Source organism: Mastomys coucha, unplaced genomic scaffold (assembly GCF_008632895.1).
Source record: "Mastomys coucha isolate ucsf_1 unplaced genomic scaffold, UCSF_Mcou_1 pScaffold16, whole genome shotgun sequence".
In the NCBI taxonomy this organism is placed as follows: Eukaryota; Metazoa; Chordata; class Mammalia; order Rodentia; family Muridae; genus Mastomys; species Mastomys coucha.
The window spans coordinates 61,735,308-61,759,257 of record NW_022196898.1 but is presented as its reverse complement, the minus strand read 5'-3'; the positions used below and the strand labels follow the sequence as shown (position 1 = coordinate 61,759,257).

The 23,950-nt window shown below is 37.0% G+C and overlaps 1 protein-coding gene across 1 annotated transcript in view; it reads right to left on the bottom strand.

Annotated features, from left to right (window-relative positions):
* Col11a1 (collagen type XI alpha 1 chain) overlaps positions 1-23,950 on the bottom strand; it is a 189,704-nt gene that overhangs the window by 152,835 nt on the left and 12,919 nt on the right. The window contains exons 2-4 of the mRNA XM_031375242.1: positions 14,447-14,614; positions 7,842-8,055; positions 1,895-2,057 (exon numbers count right to left, since the gene is read on the bottom strand). Of these exons, the coding sequence (XP_031231102.1) occupies positions 1,895-2,057; positions 7,842-8,055; positions 14,447-14,614 (545 nt within the window). The remainder of the gene's footprint in view (positions 1-1,894; positions 2,058-7,841; positions 8,056-14,446; positions 14,615-23,950) is intronic.

Sequence of the window (23,950 nt, the reverse complement as noted above, 5' to 3'; positions counted from 1 at the left end):
GTTACACCTGGGAATTCTTCCCATATTCAATCATCAAATACAGACACTATTGTGGATGCCAGCAAGTGCCTGATATAGCTGTCTCCTGAGAGGCTCTGAAAGTACCCGACTAATACAGGAGTAGAGGCTCACAGCCATCCATTGGACTGAGTACAGGGTCCCCAGTGAAGGAGCTAGAGCAAGGACCCAAGTAGCTGAAGGGCTTGCAGCCCCTTAGGACAAACAATAATATGAACTACCTAGTACCCTCAGAGCTCCCAGGGACTAAACCAACCAAAGAGTACACATGGTAGGACTCATGGCTCCAGTAGCATATGTATAGCAGAGGATGGCCAAGTAGATCATCAATGGGAGAAGAGGCCCTTGGCCCTGTGAAGATTCTATGCTCAAGTGTAGGCAAATGCCAGGGCCAGGAAGCAGGAGAGGCTGGGGTACTGAGCAGGAGAGGGAGGAAGAGAACAGGGGTTTGTTTTTTTTATTTTATTTTATTTTATTTTTTTGGAGGGGAACCTGGGAAAGGAGATATTGTATGACATGTAAATAAAGAAAGCATCTAATAAAAAAATTAAAATAAATGTGTACACCACTATACCCTGCTCCCTACTGTTTTCTTTTAGCAAATTGGTGTGATTATTAAAAGAGCATCCATGTTTATGGAGGGAAGTCCAGTCAACACTGCTCAGATGTTAGCCTCCTCAAATCATTCTCTAAAGTTAATATAATCCCAGGAAGTTGTTCTGTGCATGCTGAGAGAGAAGTTCCAACAAAGACAAACAAGTGATCCTGCTTCAATTCAAAATGTACTATAGTGCTTTAGTGATTTATATTTAAACTCATCTAAACAAGAAGAAGTGAATAAATAAAAACACTACCTTCATTCTCTGACATTGCTCCACAGAAAAATTATTTCTACTCCTGTACAGCTCCTTAAAGGTGTACCTCGGAAATTATCCCAACACAAGCATAAAGTTCTTGACCTGTTTAAACCTTAACAGCTTTAAGGTAATTTAATCATTTGTTATTATTTAACGTTTGAGGGGCCTTCCAAAACTACCAATACAGAATAACTTTTAAGTTTGTCAGCCATTGATTTCTCCACAGAAATTTGAAATGCTTTGCCAGGAGATATAAAAGTGGTTCAGCAGTTAAGAGTTTACTGTTCCTATAGAGGACTGAGTTCATACCCTAACACCTACACCTGTCAGCTCAGAAAGCATCTCTCATAGCTGGCCCCTTCTGGCTTCTGTAATTGTCCTCACACACAGGTGTTAATTTTTCTAATAATAGTAATAATTAATAATGATAATACTAATAATAGTGCCAGCAATAACGATGTAAATCTTTCATAATGTTTTCTGAGAATTTTTCTGAATGGTTTAGCAAAATCCTATCACAATTGACTCAAAATACAATTGGAAGAGCTTCTACCATGACTTCCACTTTCTTTTGTAAAGAGATATTTTAAAACCTAAAGTTCATCTCTCTGTTAGATACATAACTCAGCATAATCTCTATTAGAAAATACGCGAACAAAAAAAGTTAGTTAGGCAGAGTACATGACTGGGATATTTCTCCAAATTAATCTTCTAGAACAGGAAGCCAAGGTCTTTTCTCTAAGCTATAGTACTAAGCATAAAGTTGAGGACTGAAATGGATTGTCCTTGCCAAGAGAATTGGATGTTTGTGCTCAAATCAAGCTTCCCAGGCCCTGCAGTCACCATTGTCTAATCACCCTTTGACCCAACAATAGAAAAACATCACCACTCCACTCACAGAGGAAGAAAGTAGGTCACCCTTTAGAGTTTGAACTTTGTTTTACGACATAGGGATTGCTAGAATTCTTACCCATTTGATCTAACAACAGTCAGCTTAAATAAACATGAATTATTTTTACCTGGAAAACATCTGTTTCCAAAATTCTTGTTCCAAATACCACGATTCCATTGGTATCGACTATCGATCTCTCACTTCTATCGAGGGGTTTTGTGATTTTCTTCTTACAGTCAACAATCATTGTCACAGTTTTCTTCTCCACACTGATTGCGACCCGGTGCCACCTGTTAAAAAAAAAAAGCAATTCTTTTGTAAGCTTCAAAGGCTCTGGCTGCCAAATCGACAGACCCATTAGAACATGAGCTTTAAATGTCAACGGTGAACTGAAAAGGTACCAAAACAGAGGCACGCTTGTGCCTCAGTTACTTGGCTGGTGGCAACTTACTGTTTACCCAGGACAGCACCAGGTACTCAAAAGGACACAGTTTCCAAAGATGGGAGGAAGAATCAGGCACCTGTGCTGATAAGCACTGCCCATCCTCTGCCTTCACTTTGTGCTGCAGAAACAAAAGCTTAACCTCGCTGTTTTCTGACGAGCACATTTGACAGAGATAGTGATGGATATGGGGAAGCAATAGTTTCTCTATGCGTAAGCGCTTTCTTCCAAAGTGGAATTCCGCGAGAAAAACTTCTGCTCCGGTGATCCCCTGAGAGTGGCTGTAAAAGGGTCTGTCTCCTGGCTGAATGGCTGCTCCATCTGGAGTAGCTGAATGTTCTAATTGTAAAACACAATGTGCTACTCTGTCCCGAGCTCCATTTATTTCAAGTGTTTTCACGTTCTCTTTCCACTTTAATTTCAAGACAGTTATAGATCACCACCATGGGCAGGATCCAAAACTGAGACATAATATCTTTCCTTCTTTTCCAGGGCTGGCAAGAGGAAGAAACACTGAAAGAAAGCAGAGTCAGCGCATGTGTGGAGTGGGAGGCTCAGTCAGTCCACTCTGCAGCTACTGCCCTAGCTAATCCAGGGTGGCGATGACAGGCCTAAAAGGGGAACGTGGCCAACCCTTGAGAGCATGCATGCTCTCCCTGCATCGTACAAAGGGTTTTATTAACAATGTCTGCTGCTAACAGAAACCACTAAGTGAAATTCACTTGGATTTTTTTAAGCCACTGTGGTTTATATTTTCTTCCAAATCAAAGTGCTAGATTAATATTCCAGAAGTGCCAAGGAGGAGATCCATAAAATAAAATACCCAGAAACTTGCATGAGCATTCCCAAATGTCTGTTTCAAGATATTTGGCATGGCTAGTGGTGACGACCAAGTACATTTCCATACATACTTTATCTTTGGTATTTCCACTAGCACATTCAACTAGAAAAGGCTTGAATTGAGCAAAGGCTTATATAAGGAGCCTTGGAGCAACTTCATACACTGGGAGTAAAATTTACACATACTTTATGCCAAGAAGGCTGTGTGCTAACTTAAACCATTCCTTGTCTTGAGGGATGTTCTTCTCATTAGCAGAAAATAAAAAGAATTTTAATTGCTAAAATCTCATCTGATCACTAAACTTGATTTTTTTAAATTATTTTTAGTTTTCCTAATAATAAGATGACAAAAATCATAGCATTAGGTATAGCATGCAAAATAATAATAATTTAAATAGTACTAGATGAACGAGTTTTGAATGCTTAATTGCTCCTTTTCTCTCATGGTGCTATACCATCAATAAAACATCATAATTTTTTATGATGAAACAAAAGCTGGTGATTCCTGGCTTAGGAGAAGCCATCATCTTTCTAGCCTATACTAATAATTGGTCTGTGCTTCTGTGCATTTGTGACCATAGCAACCATCAAAGAATGAATCAAGGGGCTGGGACAATAACTTAGTCGGTAAGATAACTGCTATACAGTCAAGATGTGAGTCCAATTCCTACCTCCTTGTAAACAAGTGGTCATGGAAGCATGCACCTTTAATTTCTGTCCTAACATGGCAGAGACAGGTGTCTCTCTGGCATTTTATGGCTAGCCAGTCTAGCCTAGCCCTCAAAATAAAACTCCATTTCACTCTGAGACCTTAACTCAAAAAAAAAAAAAAAAAAAAAAAAAAAAAAGAAAAGAAAAGAAAAAAAGAAAAAAATTGCAGGCAAATGGATAGAACTAGAAAATGGCATCTAGAATGAGGTAACCTAGACCACCCAAAACAACATACATGGTATTTACTTTCTGATAAGTGGCTATTAGCCATAAAATACAGAATACCCATGATAAACCCCACAGGCCCAAAGAAGTTAAACAAGAAGGAAGACCCAAGCAGGAATACTTGAATATCATTTAGAAGGTGGAACAAAATAGTCATAGGAGGCAGAGGGAGAGAAGGACCTGGGTAGGAAACAAAGGGGAAAGTGCAGGATCAGGTGTAGAGAGAGACAGAGGGCCAGGAAAATGAATGGAAATCTCCTGCTGTTGGTGGATGGGGGGAATCTCTAGAAAATCCCAGAGACCTGGTAGGGGGAGACTCTCAGGCATCAATGTAGGTCACCTTAGCTGAGATGCCTAACAGTGGGTACATGGAACCTGAAGAGGCCACCTCCTGTAGCCAGGCAGGACCCCAGCAGAGGGATAAGGACAACAACTCAACCACAAAAATTTCACCCCAAATTTGTCCGGGCTACAAGAAATGCAGGGATAAAGATAGAGCAGAGACTGAGGGGATGGCTAACCAATAAGCAGCCTGACTTGAGACCCATCACATGGGCAAGAACCAGTCCCTGACAGTATTAATGATACTCTGTTCTGCTTGCAGACAGGAGCCTAGCCTAACTCTCCTGTGAGAGGTTCCACCCAGCAGCTGACTGAAACATACAGATACCCATAGCCAAACATTGGACAGAAGTCAAGGACCCTTAGGGAAGAGTTAGGGGAAAAATTAAAGACCCTGAAGAGGATAGCAAGATCACAGAAAGGCCACTAACCTTGACCCCTGAAAGCTCTCAGAGATTGAGCCACCAACCAAAGAGCCTTCAATGGTTGAACAGAATGCCCCTCCTCCGACCCCTGCACATAGGTAGCCGACATGCAGCTAAGTCTCCATGGGGGTTTCCCCACAACTGGAACAGAGGCTGTCCTCTAAAGCTGTAGCTTGACTGTGGTACCTGTTATGCAACAATGCTGCCTTGTAGGGCCTCAGTGGGAGAGGTTGTGTCTAATCCTGTGCCAGAGCGGGCGAATACTCAGTGGGTCCCCGAAGGGGAGAGGTGATAGGGGGGAGACTTTGTGAAGGGAGAACCAGAAGAAGGGGGTGGTATTTGGAATGTAAATAAATAAATAATAAATAAGTAAATAAATAAATAAATAAATAAATAAATAATAAGGTGGATGTCTACTGAGGACCAATACCCCAGGTTGCCCTAGATATCTTATGACCTCCACATGCACATGCACATGCACATGCCTTCAAAATACATACTCACACAGGCACCATCCCACCCACATCAACTTGCACAAAGATCCATCATTTCTCTCTCTCTCTCTCTCTCTCTCTCTCTCTCTTTTTCTCTCTCTCCACACACACATACACATACACACACATGAATAAATAAAATATAAATAAGACCAAAAGAATATAAATAAATAAGAATCATATTAAATATTTGTGTTGGTGAAACCTACCAACTACTGTCAGAGTTGTTCATCTCTATTTTCTGTCTCCCAGAAGCCTCCGGGTGCTTTCGCACCCTCACCTCCCGGAAGCTTTGCTTTGTGATACCCTATAGCTGATCACATGCTTGCTTCCAGCAAACACACTGTGTAAGAACACTCCTCCCTTCATATTCCCGTGCAAACAGGTGCTTGCTTCTTTACTTTCCTCCTAACAACCTCTACATAAGAGGCTTCCACTCTGAAATACCACACCACCCAGTGCAGTTCTTCCATTGATGCAGAAGTGGGTGGAGGAGTGAGAAGGTAGGGTAGAAATAATGTAAAAACAGTACCTCAGTACTTATGCATGAAATTCTTTTTTTAAAGATTTATTTATTTATTTTATGTATATGAGTACACTGTAGCTGTCTTCAGACACACCAGAACAGGACATCAGATCTCATTATGGATGGTTGTGAGCCACGATGTGGTTGCTGGGAACTGAACTCAGAACCTCTGGAAGAGTAGTTGGTGCTCTTAACTGCTGACACATCAAATTCTTTAAAAATAGCAACACATACACACACACACACACACACACACACACAGAGGCACACACACCTGTCAGAAAGTTTAAAAAAAAAACTTCTGGAAATAAAAATATCCTTTGTGTTCAAAAGCAAGCAATGAGAGCCGGGCAGTGGTGGCGCACGCCTTTAATCCCAGCACTTGGGAGGCAGAGACAGGCGGATTTCTGAGTTCGAGGCCAGCCTGGTCTACAGAGTGAGTTCCAGGACAGCCAGGGCTACACAGAGAAACCCTGTCTCGAAAAAAACCAAAAAAAAAAAAAAAAAAAAAAAAAAAAAAAAAAAAAAGCAAGCAATGAGAACTACATTTTATATTTGTTTGTTTGAGCTTATTATGTTCATTGGATCATAGCATAACTTGCTACAGAAGCTTAGTTTTCCCTATTACTGAGAGTTCTGTCATCTTACCAAAGACAAACTGGATGTTTATTTTTATATCTATACTGCCTTCAACCCCATACCATATATCTTGTAACCAGATATAACCAGATGCCATATATCTAGTAAAGTTGATTTAAGAGTTCTACATTCACTATTAAAACATCATACAAATTTAACACACATTTGCTTCTGGTTAATGAGTCTCTAAGTAAAAGAAAATAATTACAGCATAATCTATGGTTCAAAGTCTCCAAGACTGACAAGAGTATAGTATGAGCTTCATTTCAAATGCCATCTCTATCACATTTACGTCATTTGAACTTTTGGTGCTTCGGCTCCCATAATCTATAAGCTTTACTAACTGAGTTAGCATTGTATTAAGTTCTTAAAACAGAATACAGTACATGTCAAATATATAAAGTCTCCTATAATATGCAATATTAGTAGTACTGTCACAAATATTTAAGTCCAGGGGCAGCAAGTTAAGGGAACTTGCTGCTCTTGCAAAGAAGCCACGTTTTTTGTTCCTAGAACCCCCACTGAGCAGCTCACAACCGCCCATTATTCCAGTTCCAAGGTTCCTGGTGTCCTCTTATGACCTCAAATGGTACACATAAAGAAAACCAGGCACATACATATACACATAAAAATAAAATATGTATTTCCTGTCAGGCCACTTCTTTACTTAGAATGGTTAAATGAGGCCATGCCTCACCCAGAATTGAATCAAGTTGTTCCAAACGCTACAATGTGATCTGCTGCGGGGCTGCCTGACCTTTGTATCCGCCTCATCCTCTGCTCCTGCCTTGCTTTTCACAATGTTTGGATCAGGATCACTTGCCTTTGTTTCCTTCCCAGCTAAAGCAGTATTCATGCAAGTCCCAGCTCATTGTGCCTTCCATCCCCCATGCTAATTCCTTGTTGGTGTTTAGTTGGCTGATATTCAAATTTGGAAACACCTATTCATTTATTAATTGAGGAATACACACATGTTGGGTGTGTGGTGAGGTAAGAGAACAACATGTGGGAGTTGGTTCTCTCCTTCCATCATGCCAAACCAAGGGATTGAACCCAGATTGGCTTGCTTGGCCCAAGTGCCTTTTACCTACTGGATTAGGACAAGCCCTGGCCTCTGGATTAGGACAAGCCCTGGCCTCGGATGACGGGCTTTTCTTTTCTCATTTCTTTAAAATTCACCATCATTTAATTTCCTGTTCTCATTTCTGTCCTGCTTTTCTGTCTCATCCATATAGGTTTGTTTATTTCTAACACTTTTTTTTTTTTTTGCCTTTAATTTCCTAGACTGTCAAGTAGACTATACAAATGTTGAGGGTGTTGGGGTGTTTTCCATCAATAGCCACTAGAAAAGACACTTCACAAAGACTGTGGAATGATTAATCAAAATCGTTTTCAGCTTGGTTTCCACATTTGATCACTCTGTGACTTACTTGCCATCAGCGATGTTAACTGTTGAGAAGAGAGGATAGTTTTCCGGTGTGGGCTTTCCAGTGTGGTCCTCAAATAGAAAAACGGGCGATCTCCCGACCTCAACACCGAGTTGCTGAATGCCATGTTCATTATAGAGAGACAAGAGGAAAGCTTGAGTTCCTTTTTTGGGTTTTATCGTAAATAGTATTGAAAAATCTTGCGGAAAAATTCCTCCTGAAAAGACAAAAATAAGTTAGAAATTACAGATTTCCAAATTGTTCCTAGATCACTTTATCTGAACCCATTGATGGGGCCCTGAGAACTAAATTCAAGCAGGAAACAGTTAAACTAGTAATGTGGTTGTAGAGGGAACCATATGACTATCAAGTTTTCTCTGTATATTAATCCAAGTTAAGCCTGAAAAGGCTATTTAAAGCATAATGATTATGAGAACTGAACCCACAGTCAGAAAAGAATATGATAGCAGAACAATTTCCAAAACAACAAAGCACTTTTTAAAATGTTTTAAATTATAATTTACATTATAATTATACTATAAAATAAAATTATAATTATTTTAGATTTTTTTTTAAGTATGTGTATGTGAACAAGCAGGAAAAGGGTGAATGTGAGTGCAGGTACCTAAGGAGGGTAGAGGCATCATATAATCCTGAAGGTGGGATTTCAGGTGACTGTGAATTGCCCAGTGAGGATGCTAGGTACAGAATTTGGGTCCTCAAGAACAGAATGAATTCTTTACCACTGAGTCAATCTGCAGACCCTATTTCGTTCTTTAAAGTATGTGTATCTGTGTGTGTGGATCCATGACAGCAGTTGTCCGGGGAGACCAGTGACATCGCGTTATCTGTAACTATACTTCCATGCATTATGACCCACCTGACTTTGGGCATTGGGAGCTAAACTCCAGTCCTCTGCAAGAACAGTAAGGCTCTTAACTGTACAGGAACCTCTCCAGTGCCTGAAACCATTCTATTTAACCACTCCTATGGACATTAGTGTTGCATTTCTCAACTTGGTCTATACTGTTCCCATACATGCTCACTGTGAAAAGGGGCTTATAATAAACTAATACAAAAGTGTTATTTTCAACATCCCTCTAAACATTTAGGAGATTTTGATCATCACATAATTCAGTTTCATTATTAAAAAGCATGCCATTGAATATCAGAGTTATTAGGTAGGAAGGCATACTGTCATGTTTGTTTTCTTTTTCTATGATCTTATCTAAGTACCTAGACTATCCCCTGACTGACAGAGGTGCTTATTAAACATTTGTTAAATGTGCCATTTCAAATATTGCCTTAAATATAATACAACTCTCATATTTGAACTTCTTATAATACTATGAGAACATTACATACTAAGTTGCAGGTTTTACTCTTCAAAGTAACAATATATATGATATATAACCATGAACTATGTATGATATTACATATGTATACATATACATATACTATGGTATCATTTAGGAGAATTTTAATACTTCAGTTAAAATATTATCTATTCACAAAAAATATGTTTTTGTTAAAGATTATATCTGGGCCAATATCAAGAGCTTTCATATTAAATCCTTTCATTCTTAATTCCATTACAAGTTCTAATGCAAAATGATTTTTAAAAATGCATTATAAATATGACTAACATGGGTACAAATTCCAAAGGTGACACAGATATACAGTTCCATTTCTGTTAATTATGGGAAGATGCTTCTTTGTAAAGATATTACATTTAACACTCATCAAAGCACTATTTATTATGGCAAAAACACTTTTTAAAATACATTGGAATGACTGAAGCTGGGTCAATGAACATCATGCAGCAGAACTCTATGAATCCACTCAGAATAATAGTGAAAGAAAATGTTTCCTGGGAAGCCTTTGAAATGTACTCAGAAAGGAACACTGACAGGCAGTAAGGATGGTATTTGTTTGTTTGTTTACCCTGCACATGTATGCACAAATTAGGTGAGTGAGAACTAAGGTTGTATCTTGGTTAATTTGAGGTCTTGGGCTGCTAGGATGACTCAGTAGCTAAGAGACTTGTTGCCAACCATGATGACCAGAGTTCAATACTCAGGGCCCAGATGGTGAAAAAAGAGAATCAACACTTATAAGTTGTTCTCTGTCTCTCATACAGAGAGAGGTGGAGGGGCACACACAGAGAAAAATACATATGTATACACACACAAGTATGCAAATGAATGTTTACTTTCACACAACTAAAAATAAATAAAATGTTATTTCAAAGAAATCCTATGTCTTGTGAGATCACTGGCCACAAGATATTGTGGCTGTATGTTTTTAGCAAACTACAGAGTGTAGCTAGGCTAATGATGTAGACTGAATTATAGAGTTGCTATGGAAATTAAATAGCAGGCCACTAAAAAGGAGTCAGTATTGACTAACTGGCTCTCATATATTTTTAAATTAGTACTAAATAAAACTCCACTTGAATAAGTGTCCGTTTTCAACTTCTTGGTGCTATCACAAAATCTCTCAACCTACCTATCAAATCATTATTTCTAATCAATTGGAATATACTATATATATTTATAAATATAGATATATGTTGTTCAACTGGAACCTTTAGTATGATTATTGAGCCTAGGACTTCATACACGTCAAGAACATTATCTTTAGTATTTCTTTGTCTTCTAACTCAATTTAAATATAACAGAAATTTTATATTGAAAACCACTAGGAGAGAAATAATCATAGAAGTGAGATAGGAAAGCTACAAAGAACAACACTTAACAACATGCTTTGTAATTGCTATGCTATTGAAATATAAACTTAGGTAATTTAGTATATTACTGAAGAGTAATAACCTAATATTTTTCATGATCTCATAATGAAAGAAAAAGACTTTAAAGTATTGAGTTGTGGAAAAGATAATTTGTTCATTTTATCAAAAAAAAACCTTAAAAAATATAGAGATATATCTAGGAAAGGTGAAGCATAAGAAAACATTGTACTCATATAAGAGTGAGGGAATCAGGTGCAAATTTAATAAGCCATTGAGTTTGTGCAGTATAAATTCTGAACACTTTAATCAAAATTTAATAAAAGTTACTATACAATACTAATCCTATACTATATTAAATACATAAACAGCAGTTATTAACACATAACATAGACATCAAATGTGACACTGAACACCTTAAATATCCATATTTTGAAATATAAATCTAGACTTAAAACAATCAAAAAGACTCTTGCTAAAAGTAACACTGGATAATATTTAATGTTTGTATTTTTAAAGAATATTTGTCGCCGGGCAGTGGTGGCACATGCCTTTAATCCCAGCTCTTGGGAGGCAGAGGCAGGCGGATTTCTGAGTTCGAGGCCAGCCTGTTCTACAGCGTGAGGTCCAGGATAGCCAGGGCTACACAGAGAAACCCTGTCTCGAAAAAAACAAAAAAAAGAAAAAAAGAAAAAGGAAAAAGAATATTTGTCTATATTAATCAACATGATTATCACAGACAACTAGGATAGATCCTGTCACAACTCTTGCAATGAATTTTTATTAACAGATGTCCCTCCATTAATTAATATTATATGAAATGGCACGATAATAGTGATTTTAGAAATTTAAATTTTTCCAATATTTTTCCACACTGAATACATCTTTCAAAAGTATATTTTATGTTTTATGGTGATTACTATTGTCTAAAATTTAGGAAAAAAAAACTTTTGCATTCATTAAAAAACTATGTAGTCAGAGAAAATGAATGAGTTGACTCCAATTCCTTAACTCTTTGTTCTGTAAGCATGTTATAATACTTCATGTGTCTTAATATGGTGCCTTAGATGGCTCTGCATTGCTACCCAACTAAAACACTACATATATTCAACTCTTCATCCATGAACTGAGCTGAAATATCCTCCTTTGATAGTTATAAAGATATAAGTCAATATACAGGTCTCTTGCAAGAAATTTATATCAGGTATTCCAAAAGTGTCAATGAGACTTTTAAAAGTGAGCTTTACTTAATTCCAGTGAACACTTTCAGGTCTTTCAGTTTCAAGTCTCCATGTAGATCACTACAGGACATATATTTCAATTATGCAACATTATACTACCCTTTCTTCCTGATAATGATGTTTGTTATCAATGATGCCTGTTGAAACGTCCAATCCTCTGGCTGTGTTCATCAGAAAATATACCACTTTTTAAGTAATGCTCACTAATTTGATATTCATAATGGTATGTTATTATTTCTATTTTAAATTACCATGTATGCAATATTTGCAGGAGGTTCTGAGAAGGAATTTATTTGAATTACCTATCCTAGGAATCTCTTCTCTGAAATATCATTGCAAGAACCATTGCCAGAACACAAGAGTGCTAACTGGGGTAAAATATTCACACAGATAGGTTCTGTTAACTGAAGTGGAAGGAGATTCCACAAGCCTACATTATATTAGTTCTCTATGAAGAAAAGATCAAACACCAAATGAATTAAATTAACTATTATGACCTTGAGACAATGAGCCAGTTATAAACTATTATAACTATCTTATTTGATATCTCTAAAACAGTTTCACTTAGTTCACATCTTTTTTTTCTACGCAAAACATTTTTATTAAGTATAGAAACTATACATTTAAATGAAAAATAAAGGCAACATTATTATTATTTAAGTTTTTAAATTAAATTTCAAAGAATGGTGTGGACTTAATATGTTAAAGACTTTCAACCTTTAACTTTTCAGTACAAAAAAAAAGATGCATTACAATATTTTGTGTCGATATTTTGCTTTTCTTCAGCAAAAATTAATGTAAATCAGAAAATATCGTGGAAACTTTCATGAGTTCCAAGATGAACATGTTTTGAAAATACTTTAGACAGGTTTCTTAGGTTGCTCTGACCAAAAGGTCATTAGTTTGAGAACCAGCCTGAACTACAGAGGGAGATCCTCACAGCAAGAAGGAAGGGAGGTGTTAGGGACACACAGATGAGTGAAGAAGAGAAAGAGGGAGGGAGATAGAGAAGGAAAGAGAGAGAAAGAAGGAAAAATAAAACAAAGAAGGCAAAAATAGAGAGAAAGAAGGAAAGAAAGAAAGGAAGAAAGGAAAGAAGGAAGGAAGGAAGGAAGGCAGGAAGGAAGGAAGGAAGGAAGGAAGGAAGGAAGGAAGGAAGGAAGGAAAATAGAGAAGAAAGAAAGAAGGTAAGGAGCTAACGTCCCATAAAAGTAATATTTTGCTTTTTATATTGAATTCCTTTATCACATTTTCTGACTTTTAAAAACTGATGCATAGAGTCAGGAGCTCTTCAGACAGTGAAAGAGCAGACAATATGGAACACTGAAATGTTAACTTTTGTGGGAGAATGTAAAACATAAAAATGAAGTCTGATCATGTATAAAATATTGGTATTGTATCATCTTGTGTCATATAATTAAATATAATTAGTTAAGTTAAATAACATCTGTGAAGCTCAGTTTACCTCTCTGTTAAATAGGAATAAAAGCACAAGTTAAAGGCTAAATAACTGGCATGTACCAACAGCATGCATATGTGATGGGCTGCCTATTTAGACATTGTAATATCAGGAATTCTCATTTCTGCACTTAATGATCTTTTTCTACATTATTAGTTTAAAAGATTTTATACTATTGGATCAAATTGTCTCTCATAGAAAAAAAATCTTCCCAGAAATTCATATGAAAATATCATATGAAAATTTTCCAGTAAAGTCTTATAAAATCTCTAGTACCAAAATTCTGAGTATGTGTGAGAACTGACTAACTGTATGCCTCAGTTATAATTTTACTGCTGTGAAGAGATGCCATGAACAAGGGAACAAAAGGCAATCAGTTGCTTATAGTTTCAGACAGTTAGTCCATGATCATTATGGCTGGTAGCATGGTGTTAGACAGATATGGCACTGAAATAGTAGTTAAAAGCTCACATTTGATCCATAAGTTGGGAGTCGAGAGAACGAAACTAGGTCTGGTGTGGGTTTTTGAAACTTCAGAGCCTACCCACAGTAACACACCTCCTCCACCAAGGCCACACCTACTCCAACAAGGTCATACCTCCTAGGCCTTCCTAAACAGTTCCACTAACTGGGAAACAACCATTCAAATAGTTATAGAGGTCATTAACATGCAAATTACCACACTGTATTAAGCTTCACATAAGACTAATGTGTAAAAAATTAAAAATGAAACTTTACCAAAAAAATAATATTTCTTTGAAAGTAAATAGAGTAACGTTAGGACAATATCCACTAAGTTTGTCCTAATCTACATTACTGTTAAATTATCAGTCATTAATTGTAACAGTTGCCTCCAATCCTCATCCCATGAATATGAGATAATCATAAAATACTACCTTCCCATATTCTATTGAAGACAGAATGAATTGTTTAATTTCTATAAATAAGCATATTTCTGTTACTAGATTAAATCAATCTGGCAGTTAGATATCACGTCATTGGTGATTGTAACTTCTCTGTTTGTTGTTATATGGAAAAACTATATTCCATATTGTAACTGGATATTATGTTGCACAATAGACATACTATTAAGCAAATAAAATCAGAAGTTGTTTTAACAGCAACAACAAGAGCAATAGGAACAAAGATAAAACGAACCTACCCGGGAACAGCTGCTTCGTTGGGGCACTGATTTGCGCTTCCTCTGTAACTCTATAAGCCACATCTGGGTCTTTAGAATTCTTTCTGTTTGTGCAAAATCCTGTTGTTTTAGTTACTCCCACTGGAGAATTGTGAAAATCTAAAGCTTTTAGTATATCAACTGGAGCAGCTGAAAAATAAGCAAAAAAAAAAAAAAAAAAAAAAAAAAAAAAAATTAAGTAATTGAATAGTTTAACATATTTTTTAGTTTCAGTATTTTAATTATTAAATATTGCTGACAACTTTATATCCATGTTAAATGCATTTTATTAGCATCTTCCCAGACCTTCTCTTATCATATCAAGCCTTCTTCGTTCCTCCCATTCACTTTCTTAGATGTTCTGACCTGTTTAGTTTGACCAGGGCCAATTGTACGACTACTGGGTTGAACTATATCCCTTGTAGCTAGTTGAGTCATTGGTGAGTACACAATTGAGGGTAACATTCCTTCTTCTATTTCTGAATCTATCAGTATCAAACATTCCCTAACATGCATTTTAAATCTGTAGCATTATAAATTTCCCTCTTCTAAGAATTTTAATTAATAGCACATATCTTCTCAAAACAACAAAGTAGCATATAGCTCCCAAATCCCAAAAGCTACATGTCCAAAGAATTCAAAGTGTGCCCTCTCTGCCGTTATTCATTGTAGCACAATTCTGAAACAAAGTAAAAATTAAATGACTGAACAGCATGTGATACATATGATACGAATTTAATTCAGTCATTAAAAGTAGTGAAGTTCCAAAACATGAAATCATCTAACTACTTCTGTGAAGTGATCAATACAATGACCACAAACACTGCTTTGAAGGCTCATTACATGGAATAAACAACTAGGACAGGACATACATGGTTGCTTTGGACTTAAAAAAAAAAATCTCTGGTCCAAAAGAATTCATTCATGCCTCTAAGACAATACATGAACCAAATGGAGTAGTACTTATGAATGTTAGAGCCCATCATGTCAATATACTTATTATGCATTGGCTTCTGTCTGTCTTCAAAATAAATGAAATGTTCCAATTAGTCTATTTGTTGGCCAATGTGTTATTCATTATGGCTGAGATACAGTCCTTAAAATACTTAGATTCTAACTGGGCCAGTGATAAAATGCTTTGATAACAAGGTGAGAAGTCATGTCTACTTTTAGAAGTATACAAAAACTGCTATCTTGTTCATTTATGACTGAAAATTCTCTCTAATATAGTGACTTAAGAGGAACTGCCACCACAGTGCACCTCTTAGTGTATTATTTATGCAAGGACTTGATGAGAAGGAAATTGGGATTGATTTTAGAAACAAGAAGCCAGCATCATGATATCATTTCTCAAGGGACAGACTCACCAGTTTCTGGCTCTTTCAGAATTATAACTTCAATAAGTATTTACTTACAATGGCACTCAGTTTTTCACAGAAGGTATGAATGATCAGCTGAATGGGAATTGTGGGAAATATTCACATTATTCTTCCCTTAGTTCATTAACTCAAGGAAAACTGATATCTGGAGATATACATAGGTAGAGTTTTACTACCCATGCTTTTTATAAAATTTCCTCTAATTACAAATACAATTTTCTCTAACAGCAAACTCTTGTGCACCCATGGGATGTAGCTGATAAAGGAAAATCCACATACTATTTAATGTAACATATAGTTTTTATGGTTGTTGAAAATAATGTTTATGGAAATAAGAAAGGCTGAAAGGATCAAATATAGTAGCCTTTTCATTCAGTTTTTGGATATTTGTTTCAAAATATGAATAGTGTTTGAAAACTTGGTTGCTACCAATCCTGCTTCAAAAGACTATTTTTAGACAATTCTTGCTATCATACTTTGTCATGTCATAAAACTAAGAAAATAACACACTAACAGCCATGTACAAAGATCCTAATATGTGGCTTGTCACCAGCCTCCATTCTTTAAAGGCACAAACCTTCATAAATAACATGTTGTTTTCCTGCTATGCAGAGGAAAGAACTGAGCATCAAAGAATACGCTGAGGGTACTCTCAGGGTCTGTGTAAGTATTGAGCCTGTTTTCTGCGCCCCTACTGTTGCTTTAATAACCCACAGATGAAAACCACAAAAGGAAACTTAAAACATACTGAAAATAGTCTGAAATTATCTTAAGCCAGTTAATTGATTCCTGATGCTGTTATTTATCTTAAATTAAGTTCAATTCACATTTCAGGATATAAATTACTCTGAGGAAAAATGTGACTGCAAACCACAACATATTATCTACTTATTTTATTTTATCTTCTTGCTGGAAGCTGAACAAGACTCTAGAGTAGACATGAACAGGGCCTAAGAGGCTGTAATTCAATGATAAAAAGATAAAACACAGGTTGTGTTCAGAACTGAGCGTCCATCACCACTGTACAGGATGGAGCAGAGCTTCCCTTTCATAGTAGTGTCTGTTAATGCAAGACCTCTGCAAGGACACAAACAGTTATCCCTTTCCAATAGAAATGAATGTGATCAGAGCATCCTTCCTTTGCTAGATTCAATGGAGAGACTACCCTTAAAGTCGGACAAATTTCTTTGAAGCGACAGTGTGTGATGTCAGCACTCAGTCCCTAATTCACAGCTGTTGGTTTTTGTTGTTGTTGTTGTTGCTTCAAGTTTCAATTTAAATTAATTTTCTACAAAGGAATGCCAGTTTAAAAAAAAAGTAAAGTTCAGCTAACATATTGTTTTCTCTTCTTTCTTTCTACAGAACTAAACGATAAATTATTTTGAAATTCGACCTGTTACTTCATGCTGTCATCCCCACAGCCTCAGTAATTAGTAAACTCTCATAATACAGTTTCTGTTACTTTCCACATATATGTACAAATATTGCAAAAAAAAAATTCTTCTGGCTTTCTTAGTTCCAACTGTTTAAAAAAGTAAAAGCAATGATTTAATGTGGCCAATGACAGTAAATCTGAAAAAAAAATAAAATTTCTAATTTTCAAATCCAGTCGGGTATGCTTTGGTATTTTAGTTCTATTTTCATGCCCATTGTGAAACATTTCTGGGTACGTCTAACTCAGTACAGTATTGTATTCAGTAGTTTCTCCTATCTTCTACTAAAATCTGTGGGTTTATCAAACAGGAACACAGGACATAGGAGCTGTATTACTACAGAAGCCCTTTAAGAGCTTCCATGACTTCCCCCAACCACCTACGTTCCACTGCTTGAGCTTCCTAAATCCCATGGTTCAAGCAACTCTGCTGCTTAAGTGAGTTCATTCCTTCAGTGAACCCCACTGAACTTCCAGATGGCATCCACATTCCACACGCCTTGCATAGAAAATCTTGATGATCTGATCATGCCCAATTTTCCTCCTAGTTTCAATCCCCAACCCCATCCCAGTGCATAGCTATTTTGATATTCACTGTCCCAGAAATATTACCACAGTCAGTGCTGTAGAAACACTAGCTGGGACTTAAAAGAAATACATCAAACACTTTTTGTCTACTTTGGGGACATATATATATATATATATATATATATATATATATATATTTGTATATATATACAAATGAACACCTTGCCTGAGTAGGAAGCAGGATATACCCAAGATTGTCTCTCTCTTGAACAGTTGTCTGGTGTGCTTATACTGGCATTGCACCATTCACACATTTCAAGTTATTTGTCTATCTTTAGATTTATATTTCCAAAGTAGAAGATAATAGATGTATACACAGAAATGTGCACCATGCTCACATATTCACAAACATACATGAGATTGTACACCACTGGTAAAGAAACACAAAGACACAAGCACACAATTCACACACACACACACACACACACACACACACTCACACTCACACATGACCAAATGAGCAAAACACAAGTGAAAATCCATGGAAGTAACTTTCTCTGAGTGCCATATATTTTCTCATTGAAAAGCAAGGCTTCTGAAGGCCTTAATGGTCTTTCTCTGTGTGCTTGAGTAGCTTCTTTGATATCCACACCAGTTCAGAAGTTTGGTCCTAGGTTTCTGATCCTTTCTTCCTGTTGAATCTTTCTCCAGGATCCAAATAGAATGCCTAACATCCATCAATATTTTGATTCCGTGGCCTCTTGGTATTTTTCCCCAAGCTAATCCATATGCTGTGAAAGCCTGTGTAACACAGGGCCGGAAATTCTGACTGCTTCTGAGTTTCACTGCTACCATTTAGTGTCTGTGTGGTGTGAACATGGAGAAACATACCAATCTGCCTGGGCCACAATTTCAAAACCAGTAAAATGGCACTAAAAAAAGTCCTGACTTCAGAGACCTTTTCCCAGCTGAATTGTTACCACACCTTAGAGGGCAAGCCTTGGAAGCAGCACCGCCTGCCTTCCTACCTAGACTTTTATTGATATAAAAGTAGTATTTACATTTTTAAACAGAAGAAGGATTTCGTAGACTTGAGAACTGTATGCAACATAAACTTAGTATCCACCTTAGAAGACTGGGAAACAGTTACATGCATTTATTGGTTACCTATGGCTCTTTTTCACATACTAAAGCCAGTTCTCCAAGGCTTCAACAAAGTCTATGTACATCATAAAACTGAACATAAATGCTGCCTTTTCCTTTGTTTTCTTTGGGTTTTGTTTATTTGTTTGGTTCTGGTTTTTGTTGTTGTTTCGTTCTGGTTTGGGGAGGAGGCGTTGGCTTGGGATTGTATTTTGGGCCTCATACATGCCAAGCACTCTTCACCTAACCTATAATGGCCTTGAACCCTATCACTCCCTCTTTACATTTTGTTTTCTGGATTAAACCTTACAAATTTGAGTAGCCTGGCTCTGAAATGACTTTGTTGCCCAGAATGGCATTCAATTTACAGTCCTGCTTCTGCTACTTACTGCTTACCTAGGTATACGCTACAGGCATATACCACCAGGGCAACCTAAAATACCTTTTTCCTAGACCTTACACACACACACACACACACACACACACACACACACACACACTGTTTTCCCAGATGAATCTAACATACAGCAGTGATGAAATCAGGTAAATTCAGAGCTAATTGACAGCACAGAATCCTTCAGGAAATCTTCCTTCATGTAGGGAGGTTATGTGGCCCTCTGGTCATGCAGCCTCCTCCCCTAGGTAACACACTCCATTGTATTTGTATAATTATCTCTTTGTGACTCTGCATTATATGTCACATTATCATTTTCCTCGGCATACTATTAATTTTTCTCTTTCTTTTCCCCTCCTCACTCTCCCACATACCCCATGTAAAATTTAACAAATAAAAATAATTTTTAAAAACTATAATTCTAATGAGTATAATACATAGTATTGAACCACATGAAACCATGACCATACATTATAATTTACTGACTACCACATATACTGACAGTTTTCAAAATTCATGAGAGTCCTTAACAAAAGTGGCTTGCCAACTGCACAGGTTATAACTCAATTTCTGTAGGTGACACTGTCAAAGTTCTAAGTCAAGCTCAGAAGCTTTTATCATTTTGTGCATACATATATGTATGTTAATGTGCATAACTTGGTTTGTGGCTGTGTGTACATATGTGTGTGTGTGACAAAGATTACTTAGCACAGCATTATGTTTGCAGACAAGATCTTCCATTAAACACAGAGCTCACTAATTTAGAGCTAGACTGGCTAGCAGTTGAGATCCTGGAACCACCTGTCTCCGCACACCCTGATCCAATGCAGGAGTTAAACACACACTCTACCATACCCAAGTTGTACACGGCTGCTGGGGATCGGAACACTTCATGTACATGGCTGCTGGGGATCGGAACACTTCATGTACATGGCTGCCGGGTGTTCGGAACACTTCAAGCTTGAACAGCAAGCTCTCTCTTCACAAAGTCGAGAGCCACAACAGTTAAATGGCTTTGTGTAAATGCCTTCCTGGATCACTTGTCCAACTTAGCCTCATTCTTGAGAATTTAACATGATAATGATTCTTATTCCCAGAGAAAAGAAGCCAAAATATATAAATACTCTCAAAAGAACTTCTACAAATGATTGCTTCCTGAAAATTCCAAAGTTTCTGAACATTTCTAACAACTCCATTAAATACAATCCATGTTTTCCTAATGACCAAGCTGATTCCTGTTATCTTCTTTTACTGACTGCATTAGGAAGTTCTTTTGCAGTACAATAGAATACTAAATGGTTTAGTGTTTCTAAATATTTGCAACAAACCTCCATAAAAAAAAAATTATTCCCTTGTTTTCCTCCTAGAACATAAGGTAAGGACTCTACTGGAGAAAACACCACACACTTTGGACACAGGACATGGAGGAATTAACCTGGCACTGACCATAAGACCTAGCTCTCATAGTAGGTCAATGGTGGTACAGGTGTACAGGTGGTACATAGCCGCCAAGGTTAAAAGCAGTCAGCAGTCCTGCCTAGCTGTAAAACCTATGACCATAAAAATGATCAAGCAGCAAGTCTCCCATTAGTGCAACAGTCACACTTACTTTATCTCGGGGTAAATAACTGGACTTAATGCCTGCTCCATAAGAGGGAATCCGTACCTGATGCTTTAAACCTGACTAACTACCCTATGCTGGCGAGGTCAGAGACCCACAAAAAAGAATACCTCTCCCAGCCCATCATGGAAGCTCCTTTTTGAAGCAGGTGGAGCTCAGGCTTAAATCCACAACTGCACAACTAGAAACGGTCATCCTGGGTGAGGTAACCAATCCCCCCAAAAAAAATAGTATTTCACATTTTTGTTTCACACATAAATTCTAGCTTTTCAGTTTGACATAAATGTGTTTAAATACAAATGACCACAGAAGTTAGGTATATGGTAAGGGACCATAGAAGAGAAGGAGATCTTCCAAGAAAGGGGACATAGAGTATAGTGTTACAAAGAGAAGGGGGAATGGGTGAATTGAGAAGAGGATGGAATGTCAGAGAAATAAGGGACTATAAAAGGAGGGACACCAAACACTAAAGAACATTTGAAAATCCAGATAGAAACCTACTACTGTATAACTATGCAATTTATTGTAAATTATATATGAAATCATTTAAATGGAGTCGCCATATAACGGAGGAGATAAAGCTCCAACTAGACATTTCATGCAACCAAGTAAGACCCCAGCTCCAGGAATGAGTTAAGTTCTGCTGAATCATTGACTGGAGTGCCCCATAAAACACTCTCTACACAGCTATTGCCAAGGCTACTTGTTCTGCTCCATAACCTGATGGTAGGGCCCTATTGCTGATGACAACACTTACTAACATCATAGAACATCGAGAAGCTGTGCTGTTGCCTGACTAAAAACTTCAACCATACTTAGTGTTCATGGTGCTGGAAGACACTCTGCATGCATACACCAGAGAAGGGCAGTGATGATTAATACCACCCAGCTACAAAGCCTACAGTTTATATCAGCTACCTGAATGCAGGATATGCTGGTGCAATAGCAGCACGAATGTTACAGGAGTAAGTGAACACTTTTTGTTTGAATGTACGACCCACTCCCATTAGATGCAACATTGCTAAGGTAGTCAAGACCCCAAGACTGGCTATGTCATGACCCTAGAGGAAAACACAAGGACCCAAAACTGACCGATGTGCAGAAAGCTAGGTGAGGTTGGAGTACTCGTTTCTAAAATACCAGTGCATGTGTTTTGTTTTGCATTGTCTTTTTTATTTAACTTTAATTTTCTACTGAAAATTTTATATACGAATAAAAGATTTATACATTTTCACCCCTTCCGCCCTTCTCTCGCCTCCAATTCTTCCTGTATCTCTCGCAACATGCCTCACACTCATGAATGCTGTTTCTTTAAAAAAATAAATATTCTATATTTATTATTTACAGAAATATAGAAATATATTAAAGAAATTTAGAAATATTGCACACATGAACACACACTCAATTACACACATGCATATGCACATGGAGCATTCTACTCTAAATGGAATGACTTTATCAAACTCCTCCCCTCAAAGCCCAGGTATCTCTGCAGAAGAGGAAGTGGAAAGATTGTTAGAGCCATAGGTGATGAATGACTTCAAGGAAACCATGTCTTCCAGATGCAGCAGGACAAATCCATACACGAACATGCAGAGACTGCAACAGCATTCAAACCAGACAAAATGCCAGTGCCCTGAAGAGGCGATGGACACAAAGTCCTATCTCTAACCAAAAGGTTATTTTAAATTGTACCTGCTGGGATAGAAAAAATTAGTTTTCTCTAATGAAGTGCCACTGAATGTATCATTCACACTGAGGAGTATTTGGCCAACAAAAAACAGACTCTGCAAGTTTGTGTGTGGGGAGGTGTGTGTGCAAGCATAAATTATTCCTATAATTCTTTACTATTATGATTTATATATTTAATGAAATATATAAATATAAAAATATTAATATTTATTATTTAAAGAGAAAGAGTTCATGAATCTGAGGGGATTGTGAGATACAGGAGGAGTTGACAGGGGAGGAAGGCATGAAAATGTATATTTCATATATAAAATTTTCAGAAGATAATTAAATTTAAATTATAAATATTAAGCAATATGAAAAGCATGTACTGGTATTCTAGAAATATGCAGTGCTCTGAAGGATTTTTTGTTGTTTTTGTTTTCTTTTGGTTTTACGATTGTCCTATTTGCAATTAATTAGCTAATACATCAATGATTATAGAACCTACACTTTCATGCTCATATTTACCACTCCACAGCACAATATGGAAGTAAAATACTGATATTAGCCTTTTTATTATTTTCATTACATATAACACTAATATTTAATATATTTTATTACATATAATATATTTAATATTGTAATAGCTGTTCATGCTTCTAATCTCAGCACTTAAGAAGCAGAGACAGAAGAAGTCCCTCAAGCTTGAGGCCAGTCAAAATTATGTAATGAATTCCAGGCAGTCTAAGTTACAGAGTAAGAACCTGTCTCAATAAAAGGGGAGGATTCAGCTGGAAAGAGACTCAGAGTTTAAAAGCACCTGTTTCTCTTCAAGAGAACTACATTTGGTTCCCAGAACCCAAATGAAAGATTGCAATAATCTATTACTCCGGTTCCTGGAGATCAAACTTTCAACATCAACTTGAATTGCCAAGACTAGCCATTCCTACTGCTAATCTGTTTGATGTGGTATGTATATGCAAGAATGGGCAGCTTATAAACACTAGCATATTATACTATATATTAAAAAAAAAACATTACAGTTGCAGGATAGAGTGATGGATCAGCTGTTAAGAGCACTGGTTGCTCCTCCAGAGATCCCAAGTTCAATTCCCAGTGCCCACACAGCAGCTCACAACTGGCCTTAATTCCTGTTCCAGATGATCTGACACCCACACAAAGACATAGATGAAGTCAAAACACCAATGTACACAAAATAAAATAAATAAATTATTTTTAAAAAACAGCAGTTACAAGCCGGGCGGTGGTGGCGCACGCCTTTAATCCTAGCACTTGGGAGGCAGAGGCAGGCGGATTT